The following is a 24090-nucleotide window of genomic DNA, read 5'->3' as shown; positions in this document are numbered from 1 at the left end:
TATACTTTCACACATACCTTATAACTGAATTGTTGTACAGTGTGAAATTATTCAAATAGCAGTAATGTAATGCATGGCCATTGAACTTCCACACACACCAGATTCCAGAGAGACACTGCCACAAAGTGTATTGCCATCTCCGCTATGAATCATTCACAATTTCCCAAATTTTTCTCTCTCCTCCTCCTCCTCCCTCCACCCTCTTTCTTTCTTTCTTCTTCAGGTGCTTAACCTCCCTCCTGCCAGTTCTGCATGGTCATGACCTGTCGTCACGCCCCTTCCACAGCCCACCTCATCCTATTGGTCCTGCTCATTGTCACTCCACAGCTGGCTGGCACCGCCCCTGTGTGGGGTGAAGGAGGGGAGGGAGGGGTGGAGGGGCGCACCCGGACAGATCGCAAAGAGGACAGCCTCACCCCCTTCCTCTCGTTCCCGCCCCCGGGTCTCTCCAGCCCTGTCGACACGCCGGCAGACCGGGCCCCGGGCCAGGGTCAAGATAACCCTTCAGATAAACCAACGGACCCTGCCAGGGTGCTAGCCATTCTGTTGGAGGCCCTGGACCACCCGGGGGGAAGGGAGATTCAGGAGAGCAGAAACGGAGACTGGGGAGCGGGTCAGAGTGAGGAACCGCTCTCCATGGGAAGCTTGGAGGGCGGTGAGATAAGGAGAGCAGGGGAGATGGAGGGAGAGAGAGGGGTTGAAGAGGAGGAGGGGGGAGGGGCTGAGAAGGGCATCGAACGCCTAATGGTAGGCCGTTTGACGGCTGCTCAGGGTGGTGACTTAGAGGAAGGGGAGGAAGATGATGAAAATACAAGGTCAGAGGAAGATCAAGGCTGGTTGGTGGAGGATATGGGGGTTCCTGTTGATAGTGGAAGTGAGGACGGAGGGAAACAAGAGGAAGAGGGGCAGGAGGAGGGAAACGATTTAGTCAGTTTGATAGAGAAGGCCAGACCCAGCTCCATGTCACGGGGGGATGAGCTCTCTCTGCAGCGCAAAATAAGAGGCTACTTCCAAAACATTGACTTGGGTCTCCAAGATAACGAGATCCTGCCTCCTCTGAAGGGCTACAAGGCATACAACACCCAGCTAGCGCGCGCAGGGAAGAAGCTGCACTGGCAGGAGGAGCAGGCACGCAACAAACCCATCCAGGGGGGCAACTTCATGGACGACTTTGAGAACGAGGGAGAGGAGCTGGAGGAGGAGGTCGAGGAAGAAGAGGAGAGCCTCTCCCATATGGAAGAGGAGGCGAGAGCGCGCGCAGAGAAGCAGGAGGTGCTCAGGCAGCAGGAGGAGGCGGAGCGAGCCAGAGAGGAGGAGCAGAGGCTGGCAGACATCGCCTCCGACATGCTGCTGCAGTATATGGGGAGGAAACAGCAGCCATACATGAAGCCCCGGCAGAAGAGCAGCATGGGGGCCGCCGGCAACACCGCCGAGGACAAGCGCTCCGAGGAGGTCATCGGCGACGACGACGACCTGGACCAGCAAATGATCGACAGGCTGATTGAGATCAGCAGCAAGCTGCACCTGCCTGCCGACGACGTGGTCGAGATTATCAGCGATGTGGAGGAGAAAAAGAAGAAAAGGAAAGAGTTGCAGCAGCAGCCAACCAACATCAAACCTGTCGCCCCGCGCTTCCGGCCTCTGGTACCTCCTCCTCTGGCTGCTCCGCCTATCTACCACTACACAGCCTCAAAAAACCCCAAGAAGGCCCCTTACATGTACAAGTCCAACAAGAAATGGCAAAAGGATAAAGTAAAGTCATACAAGCAGGACTATTGGTATAAGCCTCAGAAGCAGCTTGACTACTGGTATAAACCCCAGAAACAGTTTTTAGCCTTCCCCTCCTATCCATACTACCAGAAGCCATATCGAGCCTACTACCCCGTTTATTTCCCATATCCCAAACCACGCTACTATGGTAAGCCTCCCCCCTCCAGAGACCAGCCATTCGGCCCCCAGGACCTTGACCTCCAGCCCCCGAGGCGCAGGCTCCGGGCCGGGGGTAAGGGCCGCGGACAGGGCTGGAGGCAGCAGCCAGCCCCACGCCTGCCTCTCACCCCTTATATCTCTAACTATATCCTTCCTCACCCACGGACCTACCAACCCCTACCTCCCCCAAAACCAGTATCCACAACCAGGAGAGGCAGGCGACCCCCCTACTACTACCCACAAGTCACACCGGGAGATGACTATGAGGAAGACGGGCTGGTGCCTCAGCTGGACAGTGAGGAGGAACTGGAGAACTTTATCGAGAGGATCTACATGAAACGCAGAATGTATTAAGAGACTTTTTGGACATTTGTCAGAACAGAGGGACCAACAGAGGTGGGAGAAAGATAGCTGGAGTAAAGCTAAAAGAGAGATAAAAAAAAAAAAAAAAGACTCAGAGGAGATAAGATGGGGATGGGAGGGGAGGATTGTGTTTTGAGCCTGATGGAAATGCAAGGGTCAAGAAGTAAAAAGTTTTGCTTTTATGTTGTTTTTTTCACTGTAGTTTTTGTTGATTTTTTGGTCAGGGAGAGGATGAAGGGGTTTCAGTTTCAGCTCCCTGTAACCATGTTCAGCCTCTTGCTCAGTTTACATTTTGAAACAGAACATACCATGGTGTATGTCTGCCTCCATTCAGGTCAATCTCTGATGCATATTTCAGAGTTTTCTAGAGGACACACACACAGACACACATGCACGCACGCACACACATTGACACACACACACACACACACACACACACATGCACACACACACACGCACACACACACATAATCACATTTTGACACATTCACAAGCAAATGTGCCCATTGTAAGAGACCCATGTTTACAACATCACTTTGTATCCTTTGTTTATATTCTGTATGGCATAGTACAAAACTAAAGTAGTTCAATGACTTCTTAGCTACACAAATATAACAGTGACGGAAAACTGAACACTGCTATAGTCAAAAGTTGACAGTCATAGAATACTTTTGTTGTATTTGATGTGTGTAATTGCCTTTCTTATTCCCGATTGGATCAACACAACTTTCAACAGCTGCAATTTGAAAAGGTGCCAAATACACACATTTCAGTTTTTCAAACTCAAGATTCAGAATTTTGCCTTACAAGCACCATTGTTATATAAGGGAAATATCATATTGCATAATACTACTATCATTGCAAACTGTCCCAATAGAGAAACCCTATGGACTCCAAAAGCACAAACTTCAACATTGAACACTTCCAACCTGGTGGACTAAGGGTTTTCAATCATTTTGGGATCTAGAAGTTATTGTGTAAACATATTTATGGCAGATCACCATCATCAATATCACCATCACTATCACTTGGTTGTCATGATACAATACTCCTGGCTTGACCATTTAGGAGTCCTTCTTATTTCTCTCATTTAGGAGTCCTCACTCTCATCTTCAAAAACATCTTTACTCACCAATGTCTTGCCGTTTTCGCACATTGTTCTGCTGCCACTGGTGTAAGACTTCTCATTTGTCTTGCTTTTCATCCATTATCTCTACTTTTCCTTTTTTCCAAAAAAATACTTGAAGTCACAATATCTGTTCTGCAGCCTGTAAAAGCGTTAAAAACAGATATCAACCAAGAGGCAACAAACATTTTGTTCATTTTCAGAAGAAATTCATAGAAAAGTTTCAGGCCGGGGAGTCAGGGATTGCGCTTAAACCGTTAAATGCACGTCTTTCTACTTGCATCTTAAAAAATGAACAAAAAAATGAACAAAAAAAAGAGAAAAAATAAAACAGTATGGAGAAATCAAGATGGTTGTTTCTCTGACTAAACTGTGAACATAAAAAATGAAATCTCAAAGGAGGAGGGCCACTGTGTCCACAGTGAAGCCATCTGTCTTGTAAAAGGAGAGTGTTGTTGTTGATGTCACCTTTAGCATTGTAAGATGTACAGTGTGAAATAAATATGCCCGTGCAATGTGTAAATAACAGCATGATGATTACTAGTTTTGCTATAAGATAAAAAATAAAAGCAATTATTTTATTAAAGCTCAGTTTTTTTAATGGCTTTTTGGAGAGTGCTATGTTGTATAGTAGCAAACATAGTAAGAATGCTTGATTTACGACTAAAGGAAACAAATGAACACACATTATAGACTATGAAAAGCAGTGAGCTGAAGCCTAGCTACAGCTAGCACATCTGTAGCAGTAGCATCAATGTGGAGATGAAAAACCTCTAGAGGTAGAGTGTTTATAATATTATAAGACTAAATCAAAAAGAACGGTAAGTAAAATACAGGGCAACCTATGAGAGTGAGAAGGAGAGGAATCACTGAAGAAGGGGAAAATTCAGAAGGAGGGAGGGAAATGGTAACTGCAGTGATTGATGAGTCACATGATTGGTGGATGAGTCATCCATCTGTACACTTTACTGCGCAGGACCACACACTCATGCACGCACACACAAATTCTCTTTGAGCTGTATAGTAATTTAGCTGCTGGCATTCAAGATAATGATTGAGTCATGTTAGCTCCTGCCTGGAGCCAACCAATCGCCTGGTGGAAAGGTGTTTGGTGGACCGGTTTTGCCATATCTTGTTTCCATGCCTCCCCCTCACACTCAGCTCATACAGGCAGTATGCCCCTCGGCTGTAATTCCTTAAAGTGCTTCTGGTTCTTGTTGTTCGGCATCAAAACAAACCTTATGTATGTTTGCACTGTTATTGGGTACAAACACAGACTATTGTTAGCAATCTGTGAATATGATGTGATAGTAACGTTAAGATATCTTACCAGCTTGCTAACCACCTGATTGGAAAGATACTGCATCTCTCATGGCTATATCTTGGCTTTTTGTCGAGTGATTCTTGGAACCCATGTTATAAAACCAGATTTTTTAACTGCACCTTGTACCCACTGTAAGTATCCAATTGGACAATGAGAGGGAGTATGATGTTTGTTGTTGTGGCAGATTGCCTTAAGGATGATAGCACTCTAAAAACAACAAAGTTGTGAACAAAGTGTGATGCCTCAGTTCTTTGTAATGTGACACATTTCTACTAAAAAAATCATAGTGGAATACATTGGCTGTCTTTCATCCTACCAAATCTCCTTGAATGAAATTTGTAAAAACTAAAATCACAGATTTTGAAACCAAATTTACAAATTTTGCGGACAAAACAGTACACAAAATTTGAGTTGTGGTTTATGGGAAAATATATTTTAGACTAAATCAGTCCAAAATATATTAGATATATTGTAATTTATTTTTAATATCACAAGCCTCCAACTTTGTCAGACTTTGCTGTGCAAACTTGAAAAGTTTCACTTCATGTAATTCTAATATTAAAAGCAATCATTACAGATATCATCAGCAATTCATTTGACAAAATCTAAATATTGTGTATATTCACATCTGCTGTGATCTGAAAGAGATTCTCATTCATTTTTTTCCCTTCCTAGTGTTTGATAAAGGTGCAATGTTTAGCATTATTAGACACCAATATAACATTGTCAAATGAATTGTGATACTTTGGTATAATTGGCTGAAGCGATTGGTAGCCTCTATCTCACACCAGTGGTATTGGTTGTGTTTCTCAAAATTAAGAGCATTTCCCATAAACTCAGCTGCCTCCTGTCACAAGTTTCCTCCTCTGCGTCGCTCCGCATGGCTTTGTTTTGGAGATCAACAAGGATGAGAGCCACAAACACCCTTTTAGAAAAAGGAATATGCATTCTGACAAGGTGAGCTAAAACTATGCGCCATGTAGAACAGCGGCCCACTTCCTGTTTTGTGCCATAAAGCAATCCAGCAGATTTCCCCCCGAAATCCAACCCAGTAGCACACAATGTAAACTGCAGAGTAGAGGCAGATAGAGTCTGCCAGTCCCCTTAGTCTTAGTCTCATTTGTTCACAGTAATTATACTAATTAATGTGGTAATGATTTATTGAAGTTAAAATGCTACATATAGCACCTTTAATGACTTTGCCTAACAGTTATTTGAGCCAAATTCTATGCCACACTTCTTTACTTGCATTACCATAAATGCAAACACATAATACATATCTGTATACAAGTGTGAATTCAGTTCTTTTTTTGTTAATTTCTTTAAACCTGTAAAAACTATTTGGTCAGAAAATGACATGTAAGATAAGAGAACATGACAAAGATGAAGGAGTATTTAAGATGAAAAATGGCTAATCCATCCCATTATTCCAGGGATTTGTCCCTCAGCAATTTTAAATGTATGAGACCTGGAAATATGTTTAAGCAGCTGTCCTGTGGTAACAAATGAGGTCCAGGCAGAGGCTGTTGACACATTGTATGAAAAAAAAGGCCATATTATAAAGTCCTCTTTTAGACCTTGTTGCCAGGCAGTGGACAACAAAAGCATTATTGAGATGCTGCTATTTACATATTTATTTCCCCTGCCCACATTCACATTCCTGTGAGATGCTACACAAGAGAGACTTGAAACTTTGCAACATAATGGGTAATTGTGTGTCGAGCTTTAGATAACATTACCTACTTAGTGTAATTATTTTTTATTTTGCCTGATGGGTGGCTATAATTAAATTGCAATTCGAATTTTTCAAAAACCCGAACTCTCACAGGCACGAAATTTGGTGTACATCCAGGTTCTGCCGGAAAAGACAAAAACACAGAAAGCAAAGCAATTCATCACTTTTGGCCCTGAGAAGCCCATGTATTTAGAAAAGCAGAAACTGAGAACTGTCAACCATTGGTGGTGCTATTGCAGTCACTCTTTGTTGAATATTTGGTTAATACAGCTATAAGATATTCATAATTCGAATAAACAATGAAGAAAATGTATTTGTACAGCGGTAGGACTTTGGCACGTCCTTTAACTTCAAATGTCAGCCTGGCATTACCTAAACAATCATTTCTATACATAATGTATGTATATATGTATAGTGTTCAAACTTGCAATAATGCCTACCTAATACAGTAGTTTGCATACTGAAAGTAAATGACCAGCACTGTCCAAAGTTATGGTCGGCCTGGTGCAATGAATGTGTTTATTTGCACTTTAGTTCTTGGACCATCGAGGTTTGCCATGATGCCTTTTCTGCCATTGTGAATTTGAAAAGCAATTACGCTCCTCTATATTTGACAAATCATCACCAAAGTCTGTCCATGGCATGGTGGACCGAGTAAAGAGTGGGATAAGAAAGCAATGTAACTTGATAAGCAATGCAGTTGCCATTGGCAATAAACTTTAAAGGCATAGGCTACTGAGCAGGATTTCCCCCCTTGAAATAGCATAAACTCATCCAAAAATGATCCTACTCAATTTACTTATGGTCCATTGGTAGTCTGTGACAGTGTGTGTGTCTGCAGAGAGCCTGCCTTCTGCCTGGATTTTCTTATTTCTGAATGTTCGGGACGTTTCTGGGCGTCAACCTTTTGGCAGCAGGTGTGTCCGCCTGCAACCAAAACCACTGCTGAATCATTTTATATCTAAAAGCCACGCTATACGGTAGCGGTCCGAACTCTAATACAGAGCAACTGGTCAGAGCTAGTGTGTATCGTGAGCTGACAGCTAGCTACCGTTAGCGTAGCTTCATTGTAGAAACGCTGATGGCTAAGCTAACCGGCTCCCACCTTTCCAACAGAAAAGACGGCAGCTCCGCGTCACTCTTCATCCCCAGCCTCTCCTTCAATACTCTCCAACAGGTGAAAGCCAACAGATTCACTCTCGTTTTGGAACGAGCATTGTCTGCTTGGCGTTTTGCCTCGCTGTACTTTTTGTAGGTTTTTATCGTTCTGGCAACCGCAGGGAGGAGGGGTCAACTTTGAAAGTTGTGTTAAGCCACAAGCAGCAAAATCCTACTCAGTATGCCTTTAATGACTTTTACATACTGTATCTGGCAATAACACCATGACACTTTGTCCATTCATCATGAAACTTTGTACACAAGGGGACTAGATAACCAGCTACGAACTGGTATTTTTAAACAATTCATCTCTCAATCTGGCTGACCAAATACCATGAGATTTGATTTACATGCTCTAGGGTATTATAAAGTTATAGTCAGCTCGGTTTGATTGGTGAAAGTGCGCATTACCCATGAGCTAACAGCTTAAAGGTTCAATCATTGGTTTCAATCATTTTGTAATTTGTCTGGCTGTTCAGGACCTGAAAGCTGCTAAGTGTCAAGGCCTAAACTTTGAAAATTCCCATAAAGTTCTTGGCCCCTTCCATATTGAAATATATAGCATTCCTTTAATAAAAAAGCATTCCAATATGGGCACAGCAGACTCACCATATGTTTGTTATTGTTTTTTCCTGTTTGCTTAGTTTTGCTTTAGATGACAGAGTTTAGCATCCAAGGCCATATTCAATATTCAATTATACTGTGTCCTGATGGGCGCAGTATAATTGTAGTTTGCATTTAAAAGCTTTGAAAGGTCATAACTGCTGTCTTAATTACATCAAGCCTGGTTCACTTTGCTTGCTCAGCTTGCTCTACATATTTTCCTCTTGGCCATCCAATTCTGCCATACTGGATTTTCTACCAGCTAAACACCATTCTTAGTCAGCAGCATGTAGAGACAATGCTCTTCAATATGGGCTGTAGTTAGTACCATCTTAGCAGGCACAGTCGGAGGAGGAGATGGTGGAGTCACCACCAATAAAACTGCCTAAAATTTGAATGGATCTAATAGGTTACACGCTTCTCTTACTGACGGCGACGCTGCGGCGACATAGCAATGTGGTTGGTTAATTCACGGTGGCGTTACAGACGTTATTGCCTAGAAATTCTTAGTCTGAGATTTACGTCGCTAACACATAACGTGTGGATAAGCGCCGCCACCGTCATGAAAGCACTGTTGTTGATAGAAGCTGTCACTGCCACGTATCAATGAGTAAGCACTGTTGTTGAGACAACATTTATAGACACCATCGTTTAATAAAACTAATAGCCTAAAAAGGTTCAGATAATAAATGAAAAAAATCAATAGCATAGAGTTTTACAGTAGATAAACCCCATAGCTTAGTTTCCATTCAAGGCGCTGACCACGGCGTGATTGATACACGCTGCATAGAAACGGTAGCCTGGTAAGACCATCCTGATCACGTGACCTCACATTCTGTTTCGCTCCACGGATCAGTCTGGACTTCCAGCCGCCCACATCGATTTCAGTGGGCGGGAGTACTTGCCTTGACAGACAAACTCCTTCAGCCAATCAGTGAATCCAAATTCAAATCCAGTCGGAAGAACGGCGAAAACGTCTTTTCCGCCGAGAAACTCCGCTAGTGCATACTCTTGTTCTTGTTTAATTGTTGTTATTGAGTCTATTTCTGCAATAACTGCACTTATGGCTGTGTTTACTCTACTAACGTTAACGTTAACGCTTGTTGCTTCGGGAGACACCATTACTGTTTTGCCAGTGGCGGCCTATATTTCACGTCATCAACTACGACGCAGTCCCTGATTGGCCCGGTTACGTCATCAACTACGACGCAGTCCCTGATTGGCCCGGTTACATTGTAATTTCAGGAAATCGATGTGGGCGGCTAGAAGTCCAGACTGATCCATGGAGCGAAACAGAATGTGAGGTCACGTGATCAGGATGGTCTTACCAGGCTATAGAAACGGTGTTTGGACATGTCTTTTCCTCTTTTCTTCAGATTTCTCCGGGAGGTGGCACTAATCACAGACCATACTTCAAGTCTGATGGAAAAATTACCGAAATGAATACGTTGAACTGTTTCACAACTGCATTGGTTTTAAAGGTCATGAAGTTCTGTTTCTAAAATAGTATGGTCAAAAACAGTAACACACTTGAGGACAGACAGTCCCATATACGAACATATACGAAGTTCCTTTTTGTGAGCCGTTACCTCTTTTGAACAGAAGTTACTGTGTAACCGCCATTAGGGCGAGGCTTATTTGTATGACTGTATAAAACTCACGTGTTGGCTGACAATAGTCAATCAAAATCTTGTACTCTTGTAGTGTCTGTTTTGATTCCTCGCTGCGAGTAAAGAGCAATCTACTTTGAATTCAGTGACTCTGTCGTTTTTGGTAAAAGTTTTTCTAACAAAGTCCCCCACCGTTTTGCCATCATCACCACATTATGGTCACAATTATTTCCATGTTATGTTAAATGGCTCTATTATTTTTAGACACTGAACTTGCAAGACAGGATGGCCTGTCTATCCATGTCAGGATATCTAATCACTATGAACTTGGAACATGTTCATCACCATCCAGCCACAATAGCTTTAAAGCCATGCTCTAACTGAACAATAGGGGAAGCTGCAAAGGCAAGAAAATGTGATGTATATATACAATATGATGGTATAATAGTTTGGTTGTAAATGGTGCATTTGGGCTTGGCCCATCACATAATGGCTTTATCAGTTTGCAAAACTAGATTCACCTGGCAGAACTTCTATTTGAAGCATGCAAACCAAATAACTGATAATTTCTTTAGAGATATGTCTGTCACTGTGAAACCTGTTCCAAGAGTCAAAACCTAATGTTTGAACATTTCCATACATCATAGCTCATCATAACTTTTCAAAACAGCCTTCTCTCATCTTTTCCCACAATATTTTGAACCTCACCACTGCCGCTCACTCTGCTATGTTCGTTAATTTTGTTGTCTGTTAAACTACCATTGTTGAACATAATCTTTGCCACATAATATGCCTCATCAACCATGCTTTCACTAGCCATTAGCACCACAGAGGCAGCACTGCGAAGGCCTCTCCCTTGATACCGCATCCTTTGTTTATGATCTCTTCAACCCTTGTCTTTTTGCTCCCTCCTTTCATCTTTCTCTTTCTTTTTCTCACTCTCTACCCTCGTCCCCATCTCCTTCCTTTTTTCTCCCATTATCCATGCCCCCACTCCTCCCTAATGCTCCCCACCGCCCAATCTTCCTCTCCTTTTCTCCTTTTTCCTCTCCCCATTTCTTGTTTTGTATGCGAGCCCCAAGGGAGAGAAATGGGTGAAAGGCACTCTCTCTGCACCACTGTCACAAAAGACTGGTGAGTCATCGCCACTTATGTTCCTGTCTCCCTCCTCCCACAAAAAACACACATATACAGGAAAAACACTCAAATTACCCTCTACCTGCCGTGCAATTACATGCAGACACATCCAGACACACACATGAATGTGTGCGCCGGCACACAACACACACACACGACACATGCACATGCACGCACACACACACACACACACACACACACACACACACATTCCACAGCTCTTCATAACAACTACAAAATTAAAACCCAAGTCACACAAAATTTGTATGAATTTTGGCAGAATTTCACATTCATGTCTGCCTATCCAGAGTTACAATGTACTGCATTGGCAAACTAATGATAGTGAAGGAGTTAACCCAGGACTAGAGAACTAGTCATGTAAGAGCTGCTCATGAACCATGTGATGGAGAAAGTGAAAAAGAGATGGAGAAAGTGAAATGGCAGATGAAGAAAAAATGGGCAAAGTGTGTGTGTGTGTGTGTGTGTGAGAGAGAGAGAGAGAGAGAGAGAGAGAGCGATTCCATGGGTCGCTCATGGGGCTTTGCAGGTCTTTTTTGTCCACTGATCAGACACACGAGCCATGAAGGAAACGCTCTCCCTCCATCTACTGGAGGATGCACACACTTACAATGCAGTCATGTTGCAGCTCTATGTACAAGATGGCAGCCCTGTTTCCACCACTGAACTCAATGAACTCAAAAGAATAAGACGTATTAGGAGCTGAGGCTGACAAAAGTCATGTCATTGTGTTCTTTTAAGTCACCTCTTAATAACCTCTACATTATTTGTTTTGGGCTTTTTTATTTTCATATTTGTCAGTTTTATACAAGGTGTTAAGAGCTAATCTACACATGAGGTCCATAGCCTGATCTACTTTGGACAAAAACAATTACAATTGTGTCACTTCAAAAATTAAGAAGCACAAAGATTAGACATTTCTATCTATCTATCTATCTATCTATCTATCTATCTATCTATCTATCTATCTATATATCTATAGTTTACTAAAATTTAAAATGCATGGACAGTAAAGGCTTTGCAATAGTACCTCAAGAGTTTTTATGTTTTCTGGACAAATCAATCAGTGATCAGAAACTTAGAAGGTAAGAGAAGACGAAGATCTGATGTTCAGAGAAATTAGGCAGTGATGATGACAGCAGTCATGGGTTTGTATCATCCAAAATTAGAAGTGAGGTTTTTGGGTTTCAAATGTATTTGAAATTAACATTGTAAATAAGTCTCTGCACCAAGATAAATCCCTGTACATTCCTTGTAGTTGTGATTCTGATTCTGATAAATGGAATATTCTGGGCGTAGTAATGTTCAGTTTAATTTGGGGCCCAGATATCAATAAGGTATTTTATATGAGTTGAATTAATTTGTCTGCAGTGTTGGTCTAGGGCACACTAGACCAGAGTGACATCGGAGCCCTCACCTGAATACTCTTTACAGAAAAGCTGCTTGTGAGCTATTCAGACACATCAAATATTAAAAGCCCGGAGTTTCCGTTTCGCACAGAGGGAGAGGAGAGAGAGCACACAGAGAGAGAGAGGGGAAAGACAGAGCGAGGCAGAGAAAGAGAGGGGAAAAGTCAAAGAAAGGTGGGATTAAGAGAAAATAACACTTCAGGCACCCTGGGAGGGAGACCCATGAGCAGGGATGGAGGGAGAGAGGGAGGAAGAGGGAGAATGCACCCAATGGTAAGAAAAGGAGAGTGTGAATGTTGATGCCGCATCAGGTGTTCGCCTGGAGTGTAACCGTAGAGGCTCGGTCAGTGCAATCAGCTGAAGATTGGCTGGCTGATAACCTTCTAGTTAGGTGGTTAGAAGGGCATGTTTTCTAATTCTGCTGCTTCTCTCTAAAACCTCAGTGGCAAGACTTCTACCCCGGTTGACACACTGACGCAGAACTGCAGCGGAGAGAGCAACGAGTCCCACGAGCTTCATGTAGCAGAGGAAGACGACCAGGATGACAGCGGAACCTATGATGAAGAGGCAGAGCCCAGTCAGGTCAGATTCAACAGCAAAATCAGTCGGTGCTAATTTAACTCTGAGAGTGAAAAAATCAACACTATGCCAGTGTTTAAATTACATAAACTCACAACTATCAGAGTTAATTTAACACTTGTAGATAGTTTTGAACACTCCCTCCAGAGCCATATAAGCTTTGAGTGAACAAAAAACTCTCCAGTCAACTCTCTCATAATTCTCACTCAGAAATCAACACTTACTAACAGTGGAAACTTTTCTGTGTACTCATATTGACCCGTATCAGTTATCACCATGATAGCCACACACACATCTTTCTTTACACCTATCCCCATTCTTCCCTTGGCGGGTGATGCTGCAGGTGTGCTGGGGGGGTCAACAGGATGTGTGTATCAGTGACACAGCGACCTTACCGCAGGAGACTCTGACTGCCAGAAACCCACAGGATGATGCTGACTGCCTCCCACTGTCCCCCCTGCCAACAGAGGAAGAGGCAACCCCCTCACTGTCATCACACTCCTCCAGCACACAGAGTAAGTCATTTGGAGAGCTGATTGATATGGGACCTGTGGGTCCTCAGAGGCTGCGTGTCAACAAATTAATTTGTGTCTGCAAAATGATCACAGCATGCGCTCATTTGAAGCTATTAAAGGATACATAATGTGACCATTAATGTGGGTCTGTGTATCTGTATGCTCGGGGGCTTAGCTGCACTTTTGTGTTTGTGTCTTCACAGACCGCTCATCTGAACCCTGCTGGTATTGCCTGAGGTCGCTTGACTCTCAGTATCGTCCCCAAGCTCCCAAAAAGGTTACAGCATTTTTGACTAAATTCAAGTTATTCCACTGAGACGGTGTTGTTCAGCTGATACATTGATATGGTTCTGTGAATTCTGGATGATCACTAGAGGCAGAGCTCGGCACTGAATATTCTTCATCTCACAAACAACTGAATTAGAGCCACAATCCCTTTTAATTTCCATGTGCAAAAGAATTTGTCTTGGTGACACTGGTGCAAAGACATATTAAGAACTAACAGATACGAAAACACATGGTGCAAGGACACCGTGGCTTCAAATACAGTTCAAGGAGCCATTGAAAGGCATTCACTGGATAGTAAACTATACATAGCACATATACAGTATATATGTATTCAACATTCTGTATGTAGCTGTGTGTTTGAGCAGAATGACATACGATATAGTTCCAGCTGCAGAGTAGTATGTGACCAATACTGCACTGGTCTCGTGTCCCAAGAGAAGGTTAAATACTAGACGTATTGGTATGTATGAGATAAATTATACACATTGGAGAACCTTCATTCCTGTGGCTAAAAAGTGTCATGCACAAGTCACAAATACACAGGGTTTTACAAATACTATAGTACTGCAAATGTGTGCAAAAAACACATGAGCAATTATAAATAGCATTGAAATAAACAGTGGAAATACTAAGCTGTACAGACAGTTCTATAGGGTGATGAGACGCAGTCAAAGGTTTGCGAGGGTTTACAGGGGATGAGTTTTTCTCTCAGAGGAAGGTTTTTGGATCAGATGGTTTCCTGGATGTCCAGAGTCAGTTCCAGTCCTTCCTACACTCTTCTTTGCTCTTTGCATGCAGTTCCTGACCTGTTTAGTGTGGACAACCTGCTGGATCGTGTCCTTGGACCAGCAGTGGGCTGAGTTATCTCAGAATGTAATGGAGGATGTGAAGATGCTTTTGATTGTTGACTTTTAAAAATGGATCTCTGTTGGTTTTCATAAAGAACATCCTGTGCTGGGCCTTCTTGATCCTGTTTGAGGGTGTTGGTGATGGTAGTTCCCAGGAGAAGGCTGGGTTCTTAACTCAGCGATTGATCATATCCTGTAGCCTACATGCCGTTTGAAGTGCAGCGGATATAAATATAGGACTGTTGCAGTTGACAAAGCTTTGTGCTGGAGGGAACGCCTTGATAGAAAACCAGATGAAGTTAGTGTTCATGGTGATTCTCTGAATTTCCTTTTGTTTGCACCTTTTGAGCATTGGTAACTTTTCCCTTCCTTATTGCTATTGATGCCACTACTTAAGTCAAGTCATTTGCTAATCCAACAGTCATGAACTTGTCAAGCACATTCCCTTTAACTCCACTCCACTGTGTTGCTGTGTTACAGCAAGACTCAGATCCTTTGTCACCACTGCCCTCTAGTGGCCGGAAAGTGAGCTACCAGACAGACCCTCGACCTCACTTTGGCGTCGCTTGCTCCTCCCACTCCACACGTCTTCCTCTGTGGGGCAGCGAGGGGCCTTGCTGGGGGCACAGGAACCAGGAACTGCCCGATCAGACACACACTTGCCCTCACTGCCATTTAGGATTGCCACCTGACACACTCCGCTGGCATGAGGTTGGCACAGACACAGGGAAACACACACACACACACACACACACACACATGTACGCAAGCACACACTGTCCACAAAACACAATTCCAGAGATGCCATCACAGTGCTTACTAAGTTGGTCTATGACTGTTTTCTTTTTCTCTCTCTGTACAGGCAAAATGTCTGCTGTTTGATGGGTTGAGGAACTTAAAGAAATAAATGGAGTCATCATCTGAGAAACATGTTACTAATAGTTTATGTCTTTGTAAACATTTTTAATTTGCTCTCTACACTCTAAACCATCACTCTCAGGAAATTCTGTGGACCCAACAATTACAAAAATGTGCAATATCTATTTGTGTTAGTAAACAACTGTCTGTTTACAGTCAAGTTAAGCTGAGCCATGTTAATTTCTTTTTTCTTTTTGAGGACATGTTTAATTTCTTTGTGATGTTTTAACTTATGTTACCACCAATAAACTGCATGTGTACAAGATCGATCTCCTCTTTTCTCCCATTAAATGTTCTCTAAAATATGAAAGCAAGAATGCATGTTTGCAAGAAAGTGAGGGAAGATCATTGCTTAAAAATTAATTTGAGAATTGTTTGTTTGTGATGTTGGATGTAGCAGATGTCACAATAGAGGAATAACATTGACCACTATGGCATTCCATAATGTCTTATGCATGTCAGATAGAATGTGGTTCACCCAGGACTGCCTGTAATATCTGGCAGCTCTGTGTCACCCACTTTTTGATTAATAACCTTTTGGCATTTCTACTGATTTTTTTGTGACTTTGGCCTAACCTGAGAGCAGCCTACAGCTCAGAGAACTCCTAAAGCCCCAGCACCCTACTCCTGACAAATACTGGCTGCAGTGTTGAATGTGAATCCCACTTCAAATTCAACACCCAACAATACGGTCTTTCGGTGAACTCTGTGATCCTGGGATCTCCCACACTAAAATGGACAGAGAGGATCATAATGCCATGCCAGGGATGGGAGGGGAAAAGGAGGAGAGAGAAAAAAGAGAAGACGAGGTTGAGGAACAGACAAAAGAAGAAGACACAAATCACATTGATTATTACTTAGAGAGGGCAGCTGGTTGGGGGTCACTTCCTGATGTGTGCTTGAGGCATGTGTTTCGGTGGCTGCGCAACCGTGATCGCATGTCTGCGGACCTGGTGTGCCGTCACTGGCACTCTGTGATGTGCTCTCCCTCTCTCTGGCGTTCCCGCTGCTTCCATCTCTCTGGCCGGCTATCAAAACACAGGCTCTCTGAACATTCCTCCACCATGGCCTATGCCCTTTCCCTGGGAAGCTACCTGGAGAGGCTGGAGGTGTGTGTGTGTCCTTCTCCACGCAGCTCCATGGTGGCCCAGCGACTGCAACGCACAATCACGGACCTGTTTGATGAGCTCACCAGGTAAAGGAATGTCTGGTGTACCAGGAGTGGAAAGTGGGCCTGTCCAAACGAAATAGATTGTATCGTTGTTTCCTATGATGCCATCTGTTCTTGAACATGGCATAATTCATTGACATGATTAATTCCCCTCAGATCATCTGTCATCACTCCCCAAAGTGAGCATTCTTTTGTCTCCCCAGGGCAAAGGTTCAGTTGCGGTCCCTCTCCCTTGCAGGATTGCAGCTGGACCGGCGCTGCTGGACGTGGGGGCTCAAGAACTCCTTGGTGCACAGCCTGACTCTCTTCCTCCGCCAAGGGGCCTCACGGCTAACCTCTGTTAGGCTGAGGAGGATGCGTACCTCCCTGCCTCAGGTGAATACAACACATTTTTAACAATCCAAAGCTAAAGTTTCAGCAGATAATGTTTACGACGGTGCTTCGCCACAGTGCTCGTGGTCACTGAAAAGCCAGTTCAGGTATGTTACAGCTGAGACACAACTACAAATTGTGTCTGTTCTTTTAGGGGAGCATCTTCTTAATAAAAGAAAGTAAAAGTGATATTATTGTGAAAATTTAACTAACTACGACACAACACCCATAGTTCCCTTGTCGTATTCAGAAAGAACTATACCGGGCTGTACTTTTCTTTTAATTTTTACACTTTTTTTAAAACATAGACATTATAGTTTAAAGACATTAAAGAACAGCCTTCCCCTCTCTTGATCCTTTTCTCTCCTTTAACCCATAGGGTCTGGAGCTGCTCTCAACCCTGTCACTTTCCCAGAGGCACTTCAACCCCTGTATCTCTTCTCTGGACTTGGAGGAATTCTTCCTCAGTTCCTTGTCTGTCCACCTCAACCCCATCATGCCCCACATCCTGCACAATCTGCGAAGCCTCACCAGCCTGAGCCTCAGTTACTCCTGTCTGTCAGATGCCCTGCTGCTGGCTCTGGGGAGCAAAGCCCCGGAATGGAGGAACCAATGGGATGAGGACACCTTGCAAACATTTTCACTGCAGTGCCTTTCCAGTGAGCCCCATGGACAGGTGAGGGGGAAAGAGAAAGGTGAAAGGGGCTTGGTTTGAATAGTGTATCAACACTGCCAACTGCCCTGGGATATGCCCAGTGGGGAGCATGTGGTCTTGGGTTCAAGTCCCATCCCCACCTAAAGATGAGGGGAGCTGAGTGTAAGGACACACACCCTTAGTTAGGATGGTGTCCTGAGCTGCTAACTGCTCCGCCAAGTGAAATATCCCTCTTGACATGATAATAGTGCAGATGCTTTGGGATCATAAAGTCATAAAGTGCTGAAAATGCCACTGTTGAAAATTAAATATCCAGTTGTCTCATTCGTTGTCTGTTCTTCCTTCCGGTCTCTGCTTCCTCTTCTCTCCTGTCTAGGTGGTGCGTGGCAGCTCATGGGCAAGCTTGGCATCAAGCTGCCCAGACCTGAAAGTCAAGCTTAAAGTGGTGCACGTGGTCAACACTGACCGACTAGCTAGGATACTGTTACCTGAGATTCCCCTCACAGAGTACACCATGACAGCCTGCTACTCCTCTGATGAAGATTGGAGCGCCAAGCCTGTCCTTACTGAGATGCTGCCTCAATACAGGCACAGCCTGCAGGTCAGGGGGCTGAGCAGGGAGCAACAGGGGAACTAAGTCTAGAGAGGTGGTGTTAAGTGGTTGATGTGTGATGTGATGTAATGGCAATCCAGTTTAGCAACCTCCCCTTAATCTACAGTACCTAGAGTATCAGGAGAGAACAGTAACCCTTTAGCCAAGGATCAGATTAATTTGATTTGAATCCAACCAAGTTAATTCAAAGATAAGATGAATTTGCTGTAGGTAAGTCTGTGATTTTCACTTTCTGCACAATGATCTTCTCTGCTGGCTGTATGCAGAATCTGACCCTGGACCTGAGTAACTGCAATGAGGCCTTGGATGAGGAGCTGCTGGACCTGGTTGAGGTGTGTGTGTGTCTGGAGCGGCTGAGAGTCTGGGCCTTCCTTGAAATCAGCACCGTGGATAGGCTACTGCAGAACAGACTGAATCAAAGGAGCCGACTCAATGACATCAGAGTGAGACAAAAATTCAAATAAAACATGCATGAATCTGCATATACACTCACAAACACACACACCCTTCACATACAATGATGATGATGTTGTTCCCCAGGTGGGGATCTACTCTCTGAATGAGGACACAGACGAGGATGACCAGGTGGAGGAATTGATGTCTTGCTACCAACATCTGCCCCCTGAGCTCAACTTCTCGGTCATAGTCTACCCCTTTATCTGATCACACGTACAAATGCAGGAGCGGGTGTTTGCCCAGTCAGGCACACACCAAAATTTTCTTCATCCACTGTAATCTCATTTACAATGGACATCAATTTCAGCAAAGCAAAATAAACTGGCTACTACAATATGTACTTCATGTCTCTTTCTATACAATTAAGTACCAAAATGAACAATATTTGGTCATTTCAATTTCTATTGGGGCTGACTGATGCCCTCTCTCCCTTTCTGGGGGGATGGAAACACTGACCTAGTTTCATTGTAAAGGGTGAGAGGGGGAGGTAGTGTGTGTGTGTGTTGTGGCATGGCCAAAGCACTATTTAAAGGGACAGGGATTAACAGAGGCAACAACAATATATCATATTTGTATCTTGTTTGCAATTGCTCTGCATGAATTGTCTCACTACCAGGGGTTTGAACTGTACTCTAAGCTAAGGTTTTAATCTTTTCCCACATTGTTTACAGTAACTATTACATTGCAAGACAGAGGCTACACAAAACAGACAAGGTGCAACCAGGGATGCAGTGGAGGATAAACCCATTATTTGTGGAATATAGTAGTTCATCTACTTTTTTAGACTGGCATAAATCTTCATAAGGTAAATTCATAGCACACTTTATAATAAGTAGTAACAACCCGATCCAAGTGTTATGAGGATAGGGTGTTCCTATGGGAAAAAAACAACATAAATGTATGCCTTTCCAGAGTAAAACTAATTTACCACTACATATTCAGCCCTGGGTATGTGTTTTGGACATTGGACATTTGCTCTAGATTTCCATACTAAATGACTGTCGGACAATTAATTAATTAGTCGCGACATTTCCTTTTTTTTTTCAGTGAATGTTGCGTATTTCCACTGGATCAATAACCCAGTATCGTCCACGCCATTGGTTGCCAGAAGTCATGCATAGTCACATGATTGAATTATGGCATTAGGCAGCAGGCTGAGCCAATGGTCTGCCCCATCACCTGACTGCTGTTTTAATATTAATGAGCCCTCCCCCGCCACATTGGTGCGCCTGTGTTGTCGACTGGGCTGTCTGACATTGTCCGAGTGGGACCAGCGCCACTGAGCTGCGACCACCACAGGCGGAGATTTTAGCCAGACCTGACGACCAAAATGTCCTCAATACTGAAGCCGTTCTCGGTGTATGAGGGGCCATGCGAGAGTGGTGTAAGGCGTGGATGCCCGACCGCAGCACCCCATCATCAACCCCCATCCCGGGGTTTGGCTGCAGCCGCGGCGGGGCTGGGCTCCCTCCCGGTTCACCACCACTCCTATGGAGCGAGGAGAAACCTGGCAGCTGCTGCAATCGGAGGAAGGAAAACAACGCATCCCGGAAAGGCCATCCTTGCAGGTAGATTTGCAACACACATATTCACCCCAGACAGTTGCCTATATTTTCTGATCATCTCTCGCAACCCGCACAGCCTAATCTCAGTCTGTCGCCCATTAACGCCACCAAGCAGAACTGGGTCAAAATGCACCCAGTCATCAACTCATGCTAGTTGCATGTATATCTTGGATCTGTTTATTTGTCTGATTTATTTATAGGGTATTATCTGTCATGTGTGCTCACTATCTGTTCATTTGTATTCATTATAGAAGCATAGGCATTTCTATAAAGATGCTGAAGGGTTTATGTTACCTATTACCTAGAACTGAGGGTACTTTCTGGCAGTTATCTACATTCAGTACAAGCTATTCTGTCCACCTCAATACAAGCAGTTTACATTAGAATTTAATTAAAACACTAACAAACAAGCATCAGCATATCCATTACACTAGAATGACTTCATCATGTATTAATCTGGGTAAATACTGAAAGAGAAATGCTGACAAGGTGATCTTCATCCTCTTGGAACATTCCAGAACAAATCTGCTTACCGTCCACAGATACTGAAAACAGAGTTTCACCCAGTCTTTCCCTCTCCCCTAGGTGGTATTGCAGGAGGTATAGAGATCTGTATCACCTTTCCTACAGAATATGTGAAGACACAACTGCAGCTAGATGAGAGAGCCAACCCACCCCGATACAGAGGGATTGGTAGGTGTGTGTGTGTGTGTGTGTGTGTGTGTGTGACCGCTCTCTGAATGCACATGTGTACTAGACTTCTGCTGGTGTGTTACTGACCCTTGGGTACTGTGTGTGTGTGTGTGTTTGTATTTATGCCTGCAGGTGACTGTGTGAAGTTGACTGTGCAGGACCATGGTCTCAGAGGGTTGTATCGGGGTCTTAGCTCTCTGCTATATGGATCTATCCCCAAGTCTGCAGTGAGGTGAGGCGGCACACACACACACACACAGACACCCTATACTCTTTTCATCTTACATTTACAGCTACACTTAGCAGGAAGATTTTTATGTAAATCACAATGTTGGCCCATGAATTGAGACACCATAGATTCAACCTATTTGTCTAAATGAAATTCTGGTGTCAGCTATGGGCACTTCTTCACCCAAAGGAAGTGATGAATCGAAATTTAAGAGAGAAATACAAAACCGTCTCTTAAACAGCAGAAAGCAGAAAGCTGGACTCACCAACATTTGATCTTTTGTCTCTCTTGTCCCTTTGGTATAAAGCATCATAGACCGGCCAAGTTGATAAACATGAGCGTGCTGTGTGCAGCTTACTGCTGTCACGTTACATGATTTCTAGGTATTGAAGTTCAAATTTTTCAAAATGACGTCTTGCTGCCACTTAGAGCCATGTGCAAATACATTTCATCTTGCATCTTCTCACATTTAACAAGCTATGGGCTCTAATGGAGTCAGCTGCACAAACGTTCCCTCATTGTTGAGGTTTGTTTTGTTCATAATTAATATTATTATTATTATCTCCTGCTCTTCCTCTCAGATTCGGGACGTTTGAAATGCTCAGTAACCCCATGCGGGATGCCACTGGTCGCCTAGACAACACAAGGAGTCTCTTGTGTGGTTTAGGAGCAGGGATAGCAGAGGCTATCGTGGTAGTCTGTCCCATGGAAACACTCAAGGTTGGTGGAGCTAAACGTTACCACAGATGTTTCTCAGGAAGCCCGTCCCTCATTTTGGTTATCTGAATGAACAATGGATTGATGAAATGGGCTCCTCTTTTGATTGGTTTTCTTCTGGCAGGTGAAGATGATCCATGACCAGTGTTCCCTTCGGCCACGCTACAGAGGCTTCTTTCATGGAGTCAGTGAGATTATCAGAGAACAGGGTAAGAGAACAGGCTGGTTCAACATATGGGTGGCTCTTATTTCTTCACCTTGCACTTCTCTAACACACAAACATTTAGAGAGACAGGAATATTTGTTACATCTATTGTCTGGGTGCTGTCGCTGTGACCCTTGTACTTGTTATTGTTTACTTGTAATGTTGACAATCGAGGAATTAATACTTATTCTACTGCCGTGACTTATAGTTCTAATTTCTGCTGTCAGCTAAATACCTAAAACGTGAATATTTTAGCCCTGCTTACCTACTAGACTGTATGTATGTGTACTCCCATGTGCATGCTCATGTGTGTTTTGTGCTCTTTAATGGAACATAAAGGTAAAATCTTTTTAATATCTAAATTCATTTAGGTGTGAGAGGGACATACCAGGGACTGACTGCGACTGTGCTGAAACAAGGAACCAATCAGGCCATCCGATTCTATGTGATGAACGCGCTACGCAATTGGTACAAAGGTGAGAAAGCCAACTTCCCTCAAAAAAAGTCCAATGTTCCCATCTTTTATTACTACTCATAATCCATTTTGCTGCAAATCTGTACTTGTGTATGAGCCTGAGTCTAAGAATAGACATATTTTCCTCCTGTTGTGTCATTTCTGACGTTTTTAACACGAGCCTTATGCTTTGGTCTCCAAGGTGATGACCTGAGGCGTGAGATGCACCCCATTGTCACTGCAATGTTTGGAGCAACAGCAGGAGCTGCCAGCGTTTTTGGCAATACTCCTCTAGATGTGGTGAAGACAAGAATGCAGGTAAGGAACACACACTCTTACGATTTTATTCCTGTGATCAGGTTTGTCTTTTGAATGACACTGAGTTTTTGTAGGGTTTGGAGGCCCACCGGTACAAAAATACAGTGGACTGTGCCTTCCAGATCTTGAAGCACGAAGGACCACAGGCGTGAGTAACCCTGATCCTAATCCATGCACTCTTTTGCTCCTCTTTCAAACAGCTGTAACAAGTATACAAGACTCTAGATGAGCCATGGCACCTTATCTCATCTTGTCCTACCTGTAGGTTCTACAAAGGGACAGTTCCTAGGCTTGGCCGCGTGTGCTTGGACGTGGCGATAGTATTCGTCATCTATGAGGAGGTGGTCAAACTACTCAACAATGTATGGAAGACGCAGTAAACCAACCAGAGAGGGAAGCGCAGACCAGCGCCTCATGCTACGTGTAACTGACCAGCTCTACTATTCTAGTTCATAGCTCTCTACATAGCCAAGAAAGGATCAAAGCGTTATTCAGCTTGACCAGGCTACTCTCTGATGCGTTAAATAAACGGATAGAGTTTACTCTACGATTTGTAGGACATTGCCCTTAACAGGGTGAATATAAGGGAAGTAGTGGCTTGTTGCTAAACTGGTGTCAGGCATTAGTCTGTGGGCCAGTCTTACCCCTCACCCTTGACCCTTGAATCTCATTCCCTAGATGAATGGAAAACAGTGAACCTGTTGGCTTGTTCATCAGCACTTAAGTGGCACAAAACAGCCCAACTAGAGGAGATCTTCAAAACATTTGGTTACCCCATTACCATTTTTCCCGACTTTTCCCATTTCTTTAGTGGTCAGACTTAGGAATGAAGTAGGGCTAATCTTATTTTAAAGAAAATCAAGGAGTACATCAAATTAACAAGTAGATGATGTATAGATTGGTTAATCTGTGCACTCTAGTGCCCCTGACAGAACTTGTAGGATGAAAACACTGCATAACCTCAATGTCTTTCAATTTCTTGAGTCTTCTTTTTATGAGTCATACTGGCAGACCATCAGTATGAATTCAAAAAGAGGCTAGAAACACAAGGAATCAATGAGATGTGCACTATTTAACCAAAG

At 43.5% G+C, this 24090-nt stretch overlaps 3 protein-coding genes across 3 annotated transcripts; all 3 read left to right on the top strand.

Annotated features, from left to right (window-relative positions):
• Nucleotides 1–252: 252 nt before the first annotated feature.
• Nucleotides 253–2283, top strand: LOC139910710 (uncharacterized). The gene has a single exon (XM_071898090.1). The coding sequence runs from the start codon at nucleotides 253–255 to the stop codon at nucleotides 2281–2283; it is 2031 nt and encodes a 676-aa protein (XP_071754191.1).
• Nucleotides 2284–16294: 14011 nt separating this feature from the next.
• LOC139910723 (F-box only protein 39-like) lies at nucleotides 16295–19034 on the top strand. The gene is made up of 6 exons (XM_071898113.2): nucleotides 16295–16755; nucleotides 16935–17106; nucleotides 17483–17779; nucleotides 18135–18359; nucleotides 18638–18814; nucleotides 18912–19034. The coding sequence occupies exons 1-6, from the start codon at nucleotides 16295–16297 to the stop codon at nucleotides 19032–19034; spliced, it is 1455 nt and encodes a 484-aa protein (XP_071754214.1).
• A 1123-nt stretch (nucleotides 19035–20157) lies between these two features.
• slc25a1a (solute carrier family 25 member 1a) lies at nucleotides 20158–23388 on the top strand. Its single transcript, XM_071898229.2, has 9 exons — nucleotides 20158–20395; nucleotides 20978–21085; nucleotides 21218–21317; nucleotides 21896–22034; nucleotides 22156–22240; nucleotides 22608–22712; nucleotides 22893–23008; nucleotides 23083–23156; nucleotides 23274–23388. The coding sequence occupies exons 1-9, from the start codon at nucleotides 20158–20160 to the stop codon at nucleotides 23386–23388; spliced, it is 1080 nt and encodes a 359-aa protein (XP_071754330.2).
• Nucleotides 23389–24090: the final 702 nt, after the last annotated feature.

Source organism: Centroberyx gerrardi, chromosome 11, assembly GCF_048128805.1.
Source record: "Centroberyx gerrardi isolate f3 chromosome 11, fCenGer3.hap1.cur.20231027, whole genome shotgun sequence".
In the NCBI taxonomy this organism is placed as follows: Eukaryota; Metazoa; Chordata; class Actinopteri; order Beryciformes; family Berycidae; genus Centroberyx; species Centroberyx gerrardi.
Note: the sequence above shows the minus strand (reverse complement) of the source record. Positions and strands in the feature narration are given on the sequence as shown.

Excerpts from the sequence above, each read along its gene's own strand:
- LOC139910723 (XM_071898113.2), top strand. The coding sequence starts at position 16,295 with ATGGACAGAGAGGATCATAATGCCATGCCAGGGATGGGAGGGGAAAAG. Across the intron at positions 18,360-18,637 it reads AATACAGGCACAGCCTGCAG|AATCTGACCCTGGACCTGAG; the intron begins GTCAGGGGGCTG and ends GGCTGTATGCAG. Across the intron at positions 18,815-18,911 it reads GCCGACTCAATGACATCAGA|GTGGGGATCTACTCTCTGAA; the intron begins GTGAGACAAAAA and ends GTTGTTCCCCAG.
- LOC139910710 (XM_071898090.1), top strand. The coding sequence starts at position 253 with ATGGTCATGACCTGTCGTCACGCCCCTTCCACAGCCCACCTCATCCTA.
- slc25a1a (XM_071898229.2), top strand. The coding sequence starts at position 20,158 with ATGTCCTCAATACTGAAGCCGTTCTCGGTGTATGAGGGGCCATGCGAG. Across the intron at positions 22,713-22,892 it reads GCTACGCAATTGGTACAAAG|GTGATGACCTGAGGCGTGAG; the intron begins GTGAGAAAGCCA and ends TTGGTCTCCAAG. Across the intron at positions 23,157-23,273 it reads AAGCACGAAGGACCACAGGC|GTTCTACAAAGGGACAGTTC; the intron begins GTGAGTAACCCT and ends TCCTACCTGTAG.